Genomic DNA, 16220 nt, shown 5'->3' on the forward strand with positions numbered 1-16220 from the left:
ACTGGAAGTGAACTCGGTGTAAGGTGTCAAGTCTCCATCTCCATTCATGTCATGCCCTGCAGTTTCCAATTCCCTGTTCCTGAGTGGTTTTGGAGACCTTGTGGGAAGTTTGGTTGCATGGGAGTTTGCATTTCCACCTTGAGTAGATTCCCACTGTTCTGCCCTCAGGGACACTGTCAAGGGGGAGTGAGGAGCAGCCTGCACTTCCAGCAGTGACCACACGGTGGGGCGAGTGCTGCTCTCCCCTCTGGGAGCCCCAGGCCACAGGAATCCCAGTGAGGAGCCAGCTCTGTGCTCGGCTGAAAGGAGTTAGACTCTCAGGAGCCTCTGAGCCCTTGCCTTTGGATCACCCAGGGTGGGCATTTACTGTGACAGAAAAAAATTGCCCTGAATTCCATGGACGGAAGAGCCTGGCTGTGTAGAGTTCGTGAGTTGCCGTGAATCAGACACAACTGAGGACACAAAAACTCAATAGACTAAAACACTTTTGGGGGGTGGGGGGAGTGAAAGGGGGTGATGTGGGGTTTTTTTGTCGTATATAATAGCCAAGGGAAATCTAGTTTAAACCTAAATTCACATAGATGGGAAAGGTATAGCTCTCCGTCACCCTATTAAAAAAAAAAAAAAACTACTTAACTTTTCTGAAAGTTTATTTAGTAGCTTCCTTGAGCAGTTCATTGTGAAGCATTTTTTTTTTTTTTCTGTGACATCGGCCTCATTAAAAAGTACGGTTTGCCTTTAGTGGATAATTTTGTTCATTGGCTTGTTAGGGAATCTTGGTAATATTTGAGTTTCCTGGGGAGCATGGTCACATGACCTGGCCCTGGCCAATCGGTGCGTTCCACCTCCCTGGCCACTGTGATTGGCTCCGGACTGGGGCAGTGCCCAATCGGGGCCCAGGGCCGGGCCTCACGTTGGAAGCCAGGGGAAGACGAGCTCTCGTCCTGCTGGGGTAGGGGAAGGGGTGGGGCCGGGGGAGGTCAGGCTCCAGCAGTGGGAGGGGCTTGAGGTCCGCCTGCGGCAGTTGGTGACCTTCCTGCTCCCCTCAGGGCAGAGCCACCGGCCTGAGAATGAGGGCGCTGCTGAGCCCAGGGGCTGGGATGGCCCGTTGCTGCTGTGGTCCCAGAGCTCCACCCGAGACCTGACGGAGGCCGTCTGCCCGTGAGTCCTCTCCCGCTTGTCTGTCAGCTTGTTTGAACCATGCTGGGATTTCTGCCCAGCCGGCTCAGGGGAGTCCCTGGAAATGCAAGGGTGTGGGTTTTGGCAGACTTCAGGGAAGACATGCCAGATGAGCCTGGGAGACTCCAGCTTAATCTGAATTCAGGAGATATCTCTTCGGGCCAGCTAGTAATTGTAGGATAAGCCTAATGAGTCTTCACAGGATGAAGAGAGTAACGTGCCAAGGTAGCAATCGATGTCCTCATTCGAGAGGATGATGAAGCTGGTGCTCAGAGAAGGGGGGAACTTGGCCACAGCAAGGAGGTGTGCACCCAGACGGAACCCCCAGATCCGGCCATTTGAGCTCAGGGAGGCCACTGGTGTGGCTTGTCCCTGTGGCAGGGGCCGAGGCACGCAGCCCACCCTGATTCCTGCGGGGGCCTGACTTGGGAAGTGCCATCTGGTAGCTTTGAGACTCACCAAACCAAATTGCACTGGAGAGAGGAAGGACACCTTCCTTCATCCACCCCCCACCCCCGCCGGATTCCCACATACCCTGACCCCTTTCTCTGGATTTCGGAGCCATTTCCAGAGTCCCGCTCATATGACCTCATTCGAAGTGCACTGTGGACGAGCTGCCATCTGCAGCTGCTACCACAGCAGCCAAGGGCTTTATCTCCCGAGTACCTCCCTTCCTTTGGAACTTGGGGGCCCTCTACTCCCCACTTGCACACCACAGACCTTTGCTGAGGATTGTGGGGACCCTCACTCAGTTTGCAGCACGTTGTAGCCATCCCTGTCCTCTCAATACCTCCCTTGCAACTCAGCTTGTGAGCTCCTTTGGAGCAGCGTGGCCCACCTGGCTGCAACGGCAGAGACACAGCTGACAGTGAAACAACAGCTTCGATCTGACAGCCGGAAAGCTCTGTCAAAAGGGACCTCCCTCTTCACACCGTAGAGGCTGTAGGAGCCGCCAGGGTTTGGGAACCAGTGCTGGGGCCAAAATGACTCCACAGCTGTTTTCCTTCCTGGGGAGGGTTCTGGCTCGAGTGGGAATGGCTCAAGTCTCCTAAGGTTCTGAAAGCCCACTGTGTGCAGATTCACGGTACACAGAGAGGAGAAGGTGGAGTCCTGCCTTGGAGGTGGTCACAGCTCACGGATGAGCCAGGCAGGCAGGCAGGCAGGCAGGGCATGAGAACACCTGAGCTGCCTTCATGAGTGAATGGTGTGGGGGCAGAGGAAGAGAAGCCGGTCTGCTCCCTCATGTGGTGCCCAGGGCAGGTTGTCCCCAGAGGAAACCCTTACGACGCTGAGGACTCTCACTGCTGTTTCCCAAGGGGTTCCGTCGGTGCGTGTCTTCCCCGGAGCGGTCAGGCCGTCTCTAAAGTACACTGGCCATGGGCATTGCCTCTCCTTGGAACTTCCCATGTGTTTCTCTTTTGTATGGAACAGTGATTTTTCTAGAGGGGTTCTGGGCCACAAGGTTGTTGGGTCATTTGCTAGCCTTCTGTCGTGAAGAACGCTTTCCTGGGCGTTGGGGTGGTTTGTTGTTCCAGCTCCCTTTCTTGGCTTCTTTTGGGAGCTGGTGCAACAAGAGGAGCTCAGCCTCTGCCTTCTGGCTGAGATGTCACCCTTCAAACAGCAATGCCTGCCTGGAGATAATGATGGCATTTGCCAAAAGGGCTTCGTTTGGCACATGATATCTTGAAAGGACGTACACCGTCCTTTCAGCTATCAAAGGCTAGTTCAAATGACATAAAAATGAGAACTCTCCAATGGAGTCTTACAGTAGGTGGAGAGTCCGAAAAAAACTCCTTCAGTCATCTCACTGAGAGTCATTGATTGGGGACACCAAGAATATAGGAAGGAATGCAGAAAGAAAAGATGAAATTGTGGTCAGGATCGGGGGGAGGGATGAACAGGGCGTGCTTGCCTTGAATCCAGGCTTTGTTGGCGGGTGGGGCATAAAGATCGAACGGGTCTGAAACTACAGAGTGGTGATGGTAACACAGTATCACCAGAGTTACACAACAGTGTTCCCAAATTGCAACAATGATGAAAAAGTTTACTAATCCCAACTTAACCAACAAAAATAGACGAAACCATACAAAAAGTAAAACATCACCAGAAAGGTGGAAACAAACCAAATGCAAAGCAGTTCAGGGGAAAGGAACTCCATGTCCCCTGGGGGCAGACCGAGTTGCCGGCGTCCACGGTGAGCAGACAGGGATGGAGGCGGCAGAGCCGACCGCTCCCCTGGACATGGTGTTTCCGGCAAGGGCTCTGGGTCTCTGTCCAGAGCGGGGGCTCGTTCTTCCTGCAGGGGCGGGTGAGTCATCGTCGGCGTCTGGGTGTTGCGCGGGAGCCAGGGCAGGCTCTCCCTGCCGAGGCGGTGACTCCTCCTCTGCCTCGGGTTCTCCTGCCAAAGCCCGAGCAGGTACAGGTGCACGTGGAGGTGGAGGTTCTGGCTGAGGGGGTGGGACATCAGTGCCTGGGGCTGGGGGTCCTGCAGGCACGGAGATCCGATCTGCCCGGTGTGCTGGCCAGTACCCAGCTGGCCTGGTGTCTCTGCGAGGGCAAGTCTCGGTTCTCCATCTACCCTCGGTGGATCCCTGGGTCCTGCACCTGGAGCCACCACCTCTGTAGGCACAGGTCTGGGAAGTGGAGCCTGGTTCCAGTTGGAGGCCAGTGCTAGAGCTGGGGGAGAAGCAAAGTTTGCCCACAGGCCAGCCTTGGCATGTGCGTATCCCGGGACAGAAAGCTTCCAAGAGATTCCCAAAGAATACCCAGGGTCGGATGTCTTTTGGGACTGAAGTGTGCAAGATGGGGGTGGGGGTGTGAGGCCAGCGCTTGCTGCAGGCCCAGCAGCATCTTTCGGGGACTGTCCCTGTGTAGCTCAGCACCCCCTCCCCACACACTCCCGTGCACCAGCCCCAGCGTCCTCACCTCTGTGCTCTGGCGTGCTGGGCTCCAGGTCCTCCTGCTGCCTCAGAGGCCGGGGTTCTCGGGACTCTGGGTCGGAGCCGGGTGTGCTGAGCTCCGTGGCAGCCTCAGACTGGGCCGCCGGGTGTATCCTGGGCGGTGTCTCGGCAGCAGGCCTTCCCCGCCTCCGCTTCGCCCCCGGTGGGGCTGATGCCTCCGTGGGCACGCTCACCTGGAGCCTGCACTGGGCCTCACGGGCGGGGGGGTGGTGCTCCGACCCCTCCCTCCGGGAGGTGGACGGGGTGTCCCCGTCCTCGGCCTCATCACGTGGGAAGCTCTGCAACGACAGTGACCGTCAGCCAGCCGTGCTGGGAGTTTTCCGAGCTGGGCCTGGCCAGTGGAGCCGCTGCTTCTGCCTGCTCGAACTTCTCTTCCCAGAAGGGTCAGAGACGTGTGTCTGCTCAGATCCCCACCCGGGAGGAAAGAGACCCACCTGAGGGTGTGAGGTCAGCCTGGGCGGCCGGCGCTGCCCGCACTCTCCCCATCCCAGCCAGCCTGCTCTCCCCTGGGGTGTGGACACAACTTGTCCGCAGGCTTCTGACCCCACATCCGCCTGGGCTTCCTTGAGGGAGACACACCCCGAGAAACCCGCATCCACACACACAGGCAAAGGACCCGGTGTTTCCGGGTGGCATGGGAGAGGTGGCCTGGCCCGGCCTGGGGCTCCCCGTGTTACCTTTCTGTTTCTCCGGGCAGAGGGCCAGAGGCCTCTCGGGGGTGCCCTGAGCCAACGTCGACAGGGTGCCCACGCACACTGCCTGTGAGCTCTCCTGAGGCCCCGGCCTCTGGGCAGGGGCAAACAGCAGAACATCCTGGCAGCAAGAGATCTGGCTGGGGGCTCCTCTCCGCTCTGGAGGCCTGGATACCCGGGTTGCGGGTTCTGTTGGGTTCTGTTGCCGGCAGGTGACATCATTTCCTGGGGTTCGTGCTGAGGTCCCTTCCCCAAAACTTCCCAAGGGAGTCTCTGGGTTTCTGACTGCTCGACCACCCCCCTTAGGCCATGTGCAGGCACAGTGACAGCCACACAGCCCAGCCCACAGCCCTGGGGAGGCCTGGGTGCAGCCAGGGCCTGAGCTCCGAGGACCCCGCTGCTCTCAGACCAGGCTCCTTCTTCTCATAAGTGGTGTGGCCCTGGACAAGCATATGCCCCTCAGGGTTTCCCCAGTCTCTCCATCTGCAGAGTGGGGGTCATTCTCCCATCTGTTTCCTAGGTCTGTCGGCCTACGAGCGGCTCCAAGCCTCTCCACCTGGGGCCGATATCACGTGGAGCTTGTGCGCTGAGACTTCAGAAAGAAAGACTCCATCCAGGGCTGACACAGCACAGAATGGGGCAGAACGAGGCCTGGATGCGCCGTGGTACCCAGGAAAAGGCACTGCCCCTCCTGACTGTTTTGAGACCCCGCATCCAAGTTGGAGGCCCGAAAGGAAGACTCGAAGGTCTCCCTCTCTTATAGAAAAGAGTAGCCAACTTTCTGGTCCTCTGTTTCCATTGAGATTCTGTTCAAGTGTCCCAGCTCGGCTTCTGCGGGTGGCTGAGCTTCTAATGGCTCCCTGCGTTCTTGTCTTTTCCTCTCCAAACCTTCCGTCCTTTTCCCCCTTCTGGGGTGGATGGGCGCTGTCATTGCTTCTACCTTCGAGACAGACTGATGAAAAGTCTGGACCGTCGACTCCTTTCCTCTCTTTGGTTCCGTGTCTCTCTCTGGCTGTGTCCCTCTCTTTTCCTTTCTCGATTCAGTCTGTGTCTTCCTCTTTCTCTCTCGTGTGTGGATGGATGGATGCTAGGAATGCACATGTATATGATTAGATGAGGGTTATGTTTTAGGGATGGGTTAGAGGGAGAGAAAGACTTTAGGTCGGAGTTGGTCATGGGGGAAGGGTCAAGGGTGGTGGTGGTGTTTCTTGGAATCTGAGTGCTGTGCATTCTTTGTCTCTTTCCATATGAACCCCTTCTCAGATACACCACTTGCAAGGAGTCTCTCATGTTCCGTTTCCTATCTTTTGCATCTGTGAATGCTTAGCTTCTCTGTTGTGAAGAGGTTCCATTGGATGGAAACCCATTGGTGTACTTCGTTTCCCTCTTTCCCTTACTTGAAGAGACCCATTTCTACCTCCGCCCAGCAAATGGCAAGGAGACTCTGATGTTAAGGAGCCTTTGACCTACGCTTCTTTCTAGCTATCTCATGACATCAGTCTTTAGGGTGAGGTTTTTCCCCGATATTGAGGTGGTGTGACATCAAAACCAATAGCGTTCTTCAGATGTAGCTGTCTGGTTTTCCCATGGCCATTTATTGAAGAGGCTTTCTTGTTCGCATTTGGATATTCTCCCCTTCTGTGTCAGAGATGAGTTGACCATGGATGCCGGGGTTTGTTTCTGGACCCTCAACTTTATTCCATCGATCTGGATCTGTGTGTGTTGTTGTATTCCCAATAGCATACTGTCCTGCTGCTGCCGCTGCGGCTAAGTCACTTCAGTCGTGTCTGACTCTGCGCGACCCCATGGCCTGCAGCCTACCAGGCTCCTCCGTCCAGGGCATTTTCCAGGCAAGAGTACTGGCGTGGGTCGCCATCGCCTTCTCCGATACTCTCCTGAGGATCCTAGTTTGGTCGTCTAATTTCCTCTCACACAACCTTGGATGTCCGTATCGGGGCTTTTTCGTCGGATTGTATTGACAATTTAGGCTCTTTTCTGTTTCCGTAACCCCTTTTGCAATTCTTTGTTCGGTGCGACAATGCATTGGCATTTTGGGAGGAATAGCGTCCAAGCTGTGGATTGCCTTGTGGGGCTGTGACATCATTTTCCCAATAGGAATTCTTTCAAGCCCTGAGCACAGCTTCTCTTTCCAGTGATTGGTGTGGGCTTGATCTTCCTTCTTCCATCTCTCGCCGTTTTGTGAGAACAGGTCCTTCCTTCCCTTCTGGGTTAGATGGACTCGTGGGTATCACTTCAGTGAATGGCATTGTCAGTGGGGGTGATAATTCCCTTCTCATTGGAAGACTTTGCTGTGAGTATTAGAAATGCAAGTGATTTCTCTTCCCCTTCCTCCCTGTCCATCTCTCAGAGCCACCGGGAAACAGAGGCCTCATCCAGGGTCACACAGGCCTGAGCGAGTGCAACTAGACTGTTGTTTCTTCAGGCCCTCAGTGCTGGACATCATCCGGGATACTCTGTGTGTGTCTTCCTCAGTCTGGTGTCCCTTCAGACCTTTCCCTAGTTTTCACAGGCTTGTTGTGTTGGTGTTCTTTGTCTGTTTGGAGACACATCCTTGAGAAGCTTTGTGTTTCCACTCATTCGTCTCGCGATGTATGACCTGTCTTTTGCTTTTGTAATGAGGTCTTTCCCACAGTAGATATCTTTGATTTTGCAAAGTCCACTGTATTCTCTGGGTTGTTTTGTGGACTGCCTTTTAGTTTTGTGTGTGAAGACTCAAAGCACGTGTCCGGTTTCTGCTCATTGTTCTTCTAGATTTGTGACAAGTTTTCATGGAAACTTTGTCTAGGGATAACTGGAAGTGAACTCGGTGTAAGGTGTCAAGTCTCCATCTCCATTCATGTCATGCCCTGCAGTTTCCAATTCCCTGTTCCTGAGTGGTTTTGGAGACCTTGTGGGAAGTTTGGTTGCATGGGAGTTTGCATTTCCACCTTGAGTAGATTCCCACTGTTCTGCCCTCAGGGACACTGTCAAGGGGGAGTGAGGAGCAGCCTGCACTTCCAGCAGTGACCACACGGTGGGGCGAGTGCTGCTCTCCCCTCTGGGAGCCCCAGGCCACAGGAATCCCAGTGAGGAGCCAGCTCTGTGCTCGGCTGAAAGGAGTTAGACTCTCAGGAGCCTCTGAGCCCTTGCCTTTGGATCACCCAGGGTGGGCATTTACTGTGACAGAAAAAAATTGCCCTGAATTCCATGGACGGAAGAGCCTGGCTGTGTAGAGTTCGTGAGTTGCCGTGAATCAGACACAACTGAGGACACAAAAACTCAATAGACTAAAACACTTTTGGGGGGTGGGGGGAGTGAAAGGGGGTGATGTGGGTTTTTTTTTGTCGTATATAATAGCCAAGGGAAATCTAGTTTAAACCTAAATTCACATAGATGGGAAAGGTATAGCTCTCCGTCACCCTATTAAAAAAAAAAAAAACTACTTAACTTTTCTGAAAGTTTATTTAGTAGCTTCCTTGAGCAGTTCATTGTGAAGCATTTTTTTTTTTTTTTTCTGTGACATCGGCCTCATTAAAAAGTACGGTTTGCCTTTAGTGGATAATTTTGTTCATTGGTTTGTTAGGGAATCTTGGTAATATTTGAGTTTCCTGGGGAGCATGGTCACATGACCTGGCCCTGGCCAATCGGTGCGTTCCACCTCCCTGGCCACTGTGATTGGCTCCGGACTGGGGCAGTGCCCAATCGGGGCACAGGGCCGGGCCTCACGTTGGAAGCCAGGGGAAGACGAGCTCTCGTCCTGCTGGGGTAGGGGAAGGGGTGGGGCCGGGGGAGGTCAGGCTCCAGCAGTGGGAGGGGCTTGAGGTCCGCCTGCGGCAGTTGGTGACCTTCCTGCTCCCCTCAGGGCAGAGCCGCCGGCCTGAGAATGAGGGCGCTGCTGAGCCCAGGGGCTGGGATGGCCCGTTGCTGCTGTGGTCCCAGAGCTCCACCCGAGACCTGACGGAGGCCGTCTGCCCGTGAGTCCTCTCCCGCTTGTCTGTCAGCTTGTTTGAACCATGCTGGGTTTTCTGCCCAGCCGGCTCAGGGGAGTCCCTGGAAATGCAAGGGTGTGGGTTTTGGCAGACTTCAGGGAAGACATGCCAGATGAGCCTGGGAGACTCCAGCTTAATCTGGATTCAGGAGATATCTCTTCGGGCCAGCTAGTAATTGTAGGATAAGCCTAATGAGTCTTCACAGGATGAAGAGAGTAACGTGCCAAGGTAGCAATCGATGTCCTCATTCGAGAGGATGATGAAGCTGGTGCTCAGAGAAGGGGGGAACTTGGCCACAGCAAGGAGGTGTGCACCCAGACGGAACCCCCAGATCCGGCCATTTGAGCTCAGGGAGGCCACTGGTGTGGCTTGTCCCTGTGGCAGGGGCCGAGGCACGCAGCCCACCCTGATTCCTGCGGGGGCCTGACTTGGGAAGTGCCATCTGGTAGCTTTGAGACTCACCAAACCAAATTGCACTGGAGAGAGGAAGGACACCTTCCTTCATCCACCCCCCACCCCCGCCGGATTCCCACATACCCTGACCCCTTTCTCTGGATTTCGGAGCCATTTCCAGAGTCCCGCTCATATGACCTCATTCGAAGTGCACTGTGGACGAGCTGCCATCTGCAGCTGCTACCACAGCAGCCAAGGGCTTTATCTCCCGAGTACCTCCCTTCCTTTGGAACTTGGGGGCCCTCTACTCCCCACTTGCACACCACAGACCTTTGCTGAGGATTGTGGGGACCCTCACTCAGTTTGCAGCACGTTGTAGCCATCCCTGTCCTCTCAATACCTCCCTTGCAACTCAGCTTGTGAGCTCCTTTGGAGCAGCGTGGCCCACCTGGCTGCAACGGCAGAGACACAGCTGACAGTGAAACAACAGCTTCGATCTGACAGCCGGAAAGCTCTGTCAAAAGGGACCTCCCTCTTCACACCGTAGAGGCTGTAGGAGCCGCCAGGGTTTGGGAACCAGTGCTGGGGCCAAAATGACTCCACAGCTGTTTTCCTTCCTGGGGAGGGTTCTGGCTCGAGTGGGAATGGCTCAAGTCTCCTAAGGTTCTGAAAGCCCACTGTGTGCAGATTCACGGTACACAGAGAGGAGAAGGTGGAGTCCTGCCTTGGAGGTGGTCACAGCTCACGGATGAGCCAGGCAGGCAGGCAGGCAGGCAGGGCATGAGAACACCTGAGCTGCCTTCATGAGTGAATGGTGTGGGGGCAGAGGAAGAGAAGCCGGTCTGCTCCCTCATGTGGTGCCCAGGGCAGGTTGTCCCCAGAGGAAACCCTTACGACGGTGAGGACTCTCACTGCTGTTTCCCAAGGGGTTCCGTCGGTGCGTGTCTTCCCCGGAGCGGTCAGGCCGTCTCTAAAGTACACTGGCCATGGGCATTGCCTCTCCTTGGAACTTCCCATGTGTTTCTCTTTTGTATGGAACAGTGATTTTTCTAGAGGGGTTCTGGGCCACAAGGTTGTTGGGTCATTTGCTAGCCTTCTGTCGTGAAGAACGCTTTCCTGGGCGTTGGGGTGGTTTGTTGTTCCAGCTCCCTTTCTTGGCTTCTTTTGGGAGCTGGTGCAACAAGAGGAGCTCAGCCTCTGCCTTCTGGCTGAGATGTCACCCTTCAAACAGCAATGCCTGCCTGGAGATAATGATGGCATTTGCCAAAAGGGCTTCGTTTGGCACATGATATCTTGAAAGGACGTACACCGTCCTTTCAGCTATCAAAGGCTAGTTCAAATGACATAAAAATGAGAACTCTCCAATGGAGTCTTACAGTAGGTGGAGAGTCCGAAAAAAACTCCTTCAGTCATCTCACTGAGAGTCATTGATTGGGGACACCAAGAATATAGGAAGGAATGCAGAAAGAAAAGATGAAATTGTGGTCAGGATCGGGGGGAGGGATGAACAGGGCGTGCTTGCCTTGAATCCAGGCTTTGTTGGCGGGTTTGGCATAAAGATCGAACGGGTCTGAAACTACAGAGTGGTGATGGTAACACAGTATCACCAGAGTTACACAACAGTGTTCCCAAATTGCAACAATGATGAAAAAGTTTACTAATCCCAACTTAACCAACAAAAATAGACGAAACCATACAAAAAGTAAAACATCACCAGAAAGGTGGAAACAAACCAAATGCAAAGCAGTTCAGGGGAAAGGAACTCCATGTCCCCTGGGGGCAGACCGAGTTGCCGGCGTCCACGGTGAGCAGACAGCGATGGAGGCGGCAGAGCCGACCGCTCCCCTGGACATGGTGTTTCCGGCAAGGGCTCTGGGTCTCTGTCCAGAGCGGGGGCTCGTTCTTCCTGCAGGGGCGGGTGAGTCATCGTCGGCGTCTGGGTGTTGCGCGGGAGCCAGGGCAGGCTCTCCCTGCCGAGGCGGTGACTCCTCCTCTGCCTCGGGTTCTCCTGCCAAAGCCCGAGCAGGTACAGGTGCACGTGGAGGTGGAGGTTCTGGCTGAGGGGGTGGGACATCAGTGCCTGGGGCTGGGGGTCCTGCAGGCACGGAGATCCGATCTGCCCGGTGTGCTGGCCAGTACCCAGCTGGCCTGGTGTCTCTGCGAGGGCAAGTCTCGGTTCTCCATCTACCCTCGGTGGATCCCTGGGTCCTGCACCTGGAGCCACCACCTCTGTAGGCACAGGTCTGGGAAGTGGAGCCTGGTTCCAGTTGGAGGCCAGTGCTAGAGCTGGGGGAGAAGCAAAGTTTGCCCACAGGCCAGCCTTGGCATGTGCGTATCCCGGGACAGAAAGCTTCCAAGAGATTCCCAAAGAATACCCAGGGTCGGATGTCTTTTGGGACTGAAGTGTGCAAGATGGGGGTGGGTGTGTGAGGCCAGCGCTTGCTGCAGGCCCAGCAGCATCTTTCGGGGACTCGTCCCTGTGTAGCTCAGCACCCCCTCCCCACACACTCCCGTGCACCAGCCCCAGCGTCCTCACCTCTGTGCTCTGGCGTGCTGGGCTCCAGGTCCTCCTGCTGCCTCAGAGGCCGGGGTTCTCGGGACTCTGGGTCGGAGCCGGGTGTGCTGAGCTCCGTGGCAGCCTCAGACTGGGCCGCCGGGTGTATCCTGGGCGGTGTCTCGGCAGCAGGCCTTCCCCACCTCCGCTTCGCCCCCGGTGGGGCTGATGCCTCCGTGGGCACGCTCACCTGGAGCCTGCACTGGGCCTCACGGGCGGGGGGGTGGTGCTCCGACCCCTCCCTCCGGGAGGTGGACGGGGTGTCCCCGTCCTCGGCCTCATCACGTGGGAAGCTCTGCAACGACAGTGACCGTCAGCCAGCCGTGCTGGGAGTTTTCCGAGCTGGGCCTGGCCAGTGGAGCCGCTGCTTCTGCCTGCTCGAACTTCTCTTCCCAGAAGGGTCAGAGACGTGTGTCTGCTCAGATCCCCACCCGGGAGGAAAGAGACCCACCTGAGGGTGTGAGGTCAGCCTGGGCGGCCGGCGCTGCCCGCACTCTCCCCATCCCAGCCAGCCTGCTCTCCCCTGGGGTGTGGACACAACTTGTCCGCAGGCTTCTGACCCCACATCCGCCTGGGCTTCCTTGAGGGAGACACACCCCGAGAAACCCGCATCCACACACACAGGCAAAGGACCCGGTGTTTCCGGGTGGCATGGGAGAGGTGGCCTGGCCCGGCCTGGGGCTCCCCGTGTTACCTTTCTGTTTCTCCGGGCAGAGGGCCAGAGGCCTCTCGGGGGTGCCCTGAGCCAACGTCGACAGGGTGCCCACGCACACTGCCTGTGAGCTCTCCTGAGGCCCCGGCCTCTGGGCAGGGGCAAACAGCAGAACATCCTGGCAGCAAGAGATCTGGCTGGGGGCTCCTCTCCGCTCTGGAGGCCTGGATACCCGGGTTGCGGGTTCTGTTGGGTTCTGTTGCCGGCAGGTGACATCATTTCCTGGGGTTCGTGCGGAGGTCCCTTCCCCAAAACTTCCCAAGGGAGTCTCTGGGTTTCTGACTGCTCGACCACCCCCCTTAGGCCATGTGCAGGCACAGTGACAGCCACACAGCCCAGCCCACAGCCCTGGGGAGGCCTGGGTGCAGCCAGGGCCTGAGCTCCGAGGACCCCGCTGCTCTCAGACCAGGCTCCTTCTTCTCATAAGTGGTGTGGCCCTGGACAAGCATATGCCCCTCAGGGTTTCCCCAGTCTCTCCATCTGCAGAGTGGGGGTCATTCTCCCATCTGTTTCCTAGGTCTGTCGGCCTACGAGCGGCTCCATGCCTTTCCACCTGGGGCCGATATCACGTGGAGCTTGTGCGCTGAGACTTCAGAAAGAAAGACTCCATCCAGGGCTGACACAGCACAGAATGGGGCAGAACGAGGCCTGGATGCGCCGTGGTACCCAGGAAAAGGCACTGCCCCTCCTGACTGTTTTGAGACCCCGCATCCAAGTTGGAGGCCTGAAAGGAAGACTCGAAGGTCTCCCTCTCTTATAGAAAAGAGTAGCCAACTTTCTGGTCCTCTGTTTCCATTGAGATTCTGTTCAAGTGTCCCAGCTCGGCTTCTGCGGGTGGCTGAGCTTCTAACGGCTCCCTGCGTTCTTGTCTTTTCCTCTCCAAACCTTCCGTCCTTTTCCCCCTTCTGGGGTGGATGGGCGCTGTCATTGCTTCTACCTTCGAGACAGACTGATGAAAAGTCTGGACCGTCGACTCCTTTCCTCTCTTTGGTTCCGTGTCTCTCTCTGGCTGTGTCCCTCTCTTTTCCTTTCCCGATTCAGTCTGTGTCTTCCTCTTTCTCTCTCGTGTGTGGATGGATGGATGCTAGGAATGCACATGTATATGATTAGATGAGGGTTATGTTTTAGGCATGGGTTAGAGGGAGAGAAAGGCTTTAGGTCGGAGTTGGTCATGGGGGAAGGGTCAAGGGTGGTGGTGGTGTTTCTTGGAATCTGAGTGCTGTGCATTCTTCGTCTCTTTCCATATGAACCCCTTCTCAGATACACCACTTGCAAGGAGTCTCTCATGTTCCGTTTCCTATCTTTTGCATCTGTGAATGCTTAGCTTCTCTGTTGTGAAGAGGTTCCATTGGATGGAAACCCATTGGTGTACTTCGTTTCCCTCTTTCCCTTACTTGAAGAGACCCATTTCTACCTCCGCCCAGCAAATGGCAAGGAGACTCTGATGTTAAGGAGCCTTTGACCTACGCTTCTTTCTAGCTATCTCATGACATCAGTCTTTAGGGTGAGGTTTTTCCCCGATATTGAGGTGGTGTGACATCAAAACCAATAGCGTTCTTCAGATGTAGCTGTCTGGTTTTCCCCTGGCCATTTATTGAAGAGGCTTTCTTGTTCGCATTTGGATATTCTCCCCTTCTGTGTCAGAGATGAGTTGACCATGGATGCCGGGGTTTGTTTCTGGACCCTCAACTTTATTCCATCGATCTGGATCTGTGTGTGTTGTTGTATTCCCAATAGCATACTGTCCTGCTGCTGCCGCTGCGGCTAAGTCACTTCAGTCGTGTCTGACTCTGCGCGACCCCATGGCCTGCAGCCTACCAGGCTCCTCCGTCCAGGGCATTTTCCAGGCAAGAGTACTGGCGTGGGTCGCCATCGCCTTCTCCGATACTCTCCTGAGGATCCTAGTTTGGTCGTCTAATTTCCTTTCACACAACCTTGGATGTCCGTATCGGGGCTTTTTCGTCGGATTGTATTGACAATTTAGGCTCTTTTCTGTTTCCGTAACCCCTTTTGCAATTCTTTGTTCGGTGCGACAATGCATTGGCATTTTGGGAGGAATAGCGTCCAAGCTGTGGATTGCCTTGTGGGGCTGTGACATCATTTTCCCAATAGGAATTCTTTCAAGCCCTGAGCACAGCTTCTCTTTCCAGTGATTGGTGTGGGCTTGATCTTCCTTCTTCCATCTCTCGCCGTTTTGTGAGAACAGGTCCTTCCTTCCCTTCTGGGTTAGATGGACTCGTGGGTATCACTTCAGTGAATGGCATTGTCAGTGGGGGTGATAATTCCCTTCTCATTGGAAGACTTTGCTGTGAGTATTAGAAATGCAAGTGATTTCTCTTCCCCTTCCTCCCTGTCCATCTCTCAGAGCCACCGGGAAACAGAGGCCTCATCCAGGGTCACACAGGCCTGAGCGAGTGCAACTAGACTGTTGTTTCTTCAGGCCCTCAGTGCTGGACATCATCCGGGATACTCTGTGTGTGTCTTCCTCAGTCTGGTGTCCCTTCAGACCTTTCCCTAGTTTTCACAGGCTTGTCGTGTTGGTGTTCTTTGTCTGTTTGGAGACACATCCTTGAGAAGCTTTGTGTTTCCACTCATTCGTCTCGCGATGTATGACCTGTCTTTTGCTTTTGTAATGAGGTCTTTCCCACAGTAGATATCTTTGATTTTGCAAAGTCCACTGTATTCTCTGGGTTGTTTTGTGGACTGCCTTTTAGTTTTGTGTGTGAAGACTCAAAGCACGTGTCCGGTTTCTGCTCATTGTTCTTCTAGATTTGTGACAAGTTTTCATGGAAACTTTGTCTAGGGATAACTGGAAGTGAACTAGGTGTAAGGTGTCAAGTCTCCATCTCCATTCATGTCATGCCCTGCAGTTTCCAATTCCCTGTTCCTGAGTGGTTTTGGAGACCTTGTGGGAAGTTTGGTTGCATGGGAGTTTGCATTTCCACCTTGAGTAGATTCCCACTGTTCTGCCCTCAGGGACACTGTCAAGGGGGAGTGAGGAGCAGCCTGCACTTCCAGCAGTGACCACACGGTGGGGCGAGTGCTGCTCTCCCCTCTGGGAGCCCCAGGCCACAGGCATCCCAGTGAGGAGCCAGCTCTGTGCTCGGCTGAAAGGAGTTAGACTCTCAGGAGCCTCTGAGCCCTTGCCTTTGGATCACCCAGGGTGGGCATTTACTGTGACAGAAAAAAATTGCCCTGAATTCCATGGACGGAAGAGCCTGGCTGTGTAGAGTTCGTGAGTTGCCGTGAATCAGACACAACTGAGGACACAAAAACTCAATAGACTAAAACACTTTTGGGGGGTGGGGGGAGTGAAAGGGGGTGATGTGGGGTTTTTTTGTCGTATATAATAGCCAAGGGAAATCTAGTTTAAACCTAAATTCACATAGATGGGAAAGGTATAGCTCTCCGTCACCCTATTAAAAAAAAAAAAACTACTTAACTTTTCTGAAAGTTTATTTAGTAGCTTCCTTGAGCAGTTCATTGTGAAGCTTTTTTTTTTTTTTTCTGTGACATCGGCCTCATTAAAAAGTACGGTTTGCCTTTACTGGATAATTTTGTTCATTGGCTTGTTAGGGAATCTTGGTAATATTTGAGTTTCCTGGGGAGCATGGTCACATGACCTGGCCCTGGCCAATCGGTGCGTTCCACCTCCCTGGCCACTGTGATTGGCTCCGGACTGGGGCAGTGCCCAATCGGGGCCCAGGGCCGGGCCTCACGTTGGAAGCCAGGGGAAGACGA

The 16220-nt window shown here is 54.8% G+C and overlaps 2 protein-coding genes and 1 long non-coding RNA gene across 3 annotated transcripts in view; 1 reads left to right on the forward strand and 2 right to left on the reverse strand.

Annotated features, from left to right (window-relative positions):
- The window catches only part of LOC145529707 (uncharacterized), a 1704434-nt gene that overhangs the window by 1448987 nt on the left and 239227 nt on the right, over positions 1-16220 (forward strand). The window contains exons 185-186 of the long non-coding RNA XR_014071296.1: positions 1050-1161; positions 8694-8805. This is a non-coding gene — a long non-coding RNA (uncharacterized LOC145529707). The remainder of the gene's footprint in view (positions 1-1049; positions 1162-8693; positions 8806-16220) is intronic.
- Positions 3203-5009, reverse strand: LOC145529656 (uncharacterized). Its single transcript, XM_081550254.1, has 3 exons — positions 4817-5009; positions 4105-4417; positions 3203-3855 (listed from the first exon to the last, which is right to left on the reverse strand). Exons 1-3 carry the CDS (start codon positions 4949-4951, stop codon positions 3227-3229), a joined length of 1077 nt encoding a protein of 358 aa, XP_081406380.1. The 5' UTR covers positions 4952-5009; the 3' UTR covers positions 3203-3226.
- On the reverse strand, positions 10839-12654 carry LOC145529672 (uncharacterized). The gene is made up of 3 exons (XM_081550273.1): positions 12462-12654; positions 11750-12062; positions 10839-11499 (listed from the first exon to the last, which is right to left on the reverse strand). Exons 1-3 carry the CDS (start codon positions 12594-12596, stop codon positions 10871-10873), a joined length of 1077 nt encoding a protein of 358 aa, XP_081406399.1. The 5' UTR covers positions 12597-12654; the 3' UTR covers positions 10839-10870.

Source organism: Giraffa tippelskirchi, chromosome 12 (genome assembly GCF_054371585.1).
Source record: "Giraffa tippelskirchi isolate mGirTip1 chromosome 12, T2T-mGirTip1v1.2.pri, whole genome shotgun sequence".
Lineage (NCBI taxonomy): Eukaryota > Metazoa > Chordata > Mammalia > Artiodactyla > Giraffidae > Giraffa > Giraffa tippelskirchi.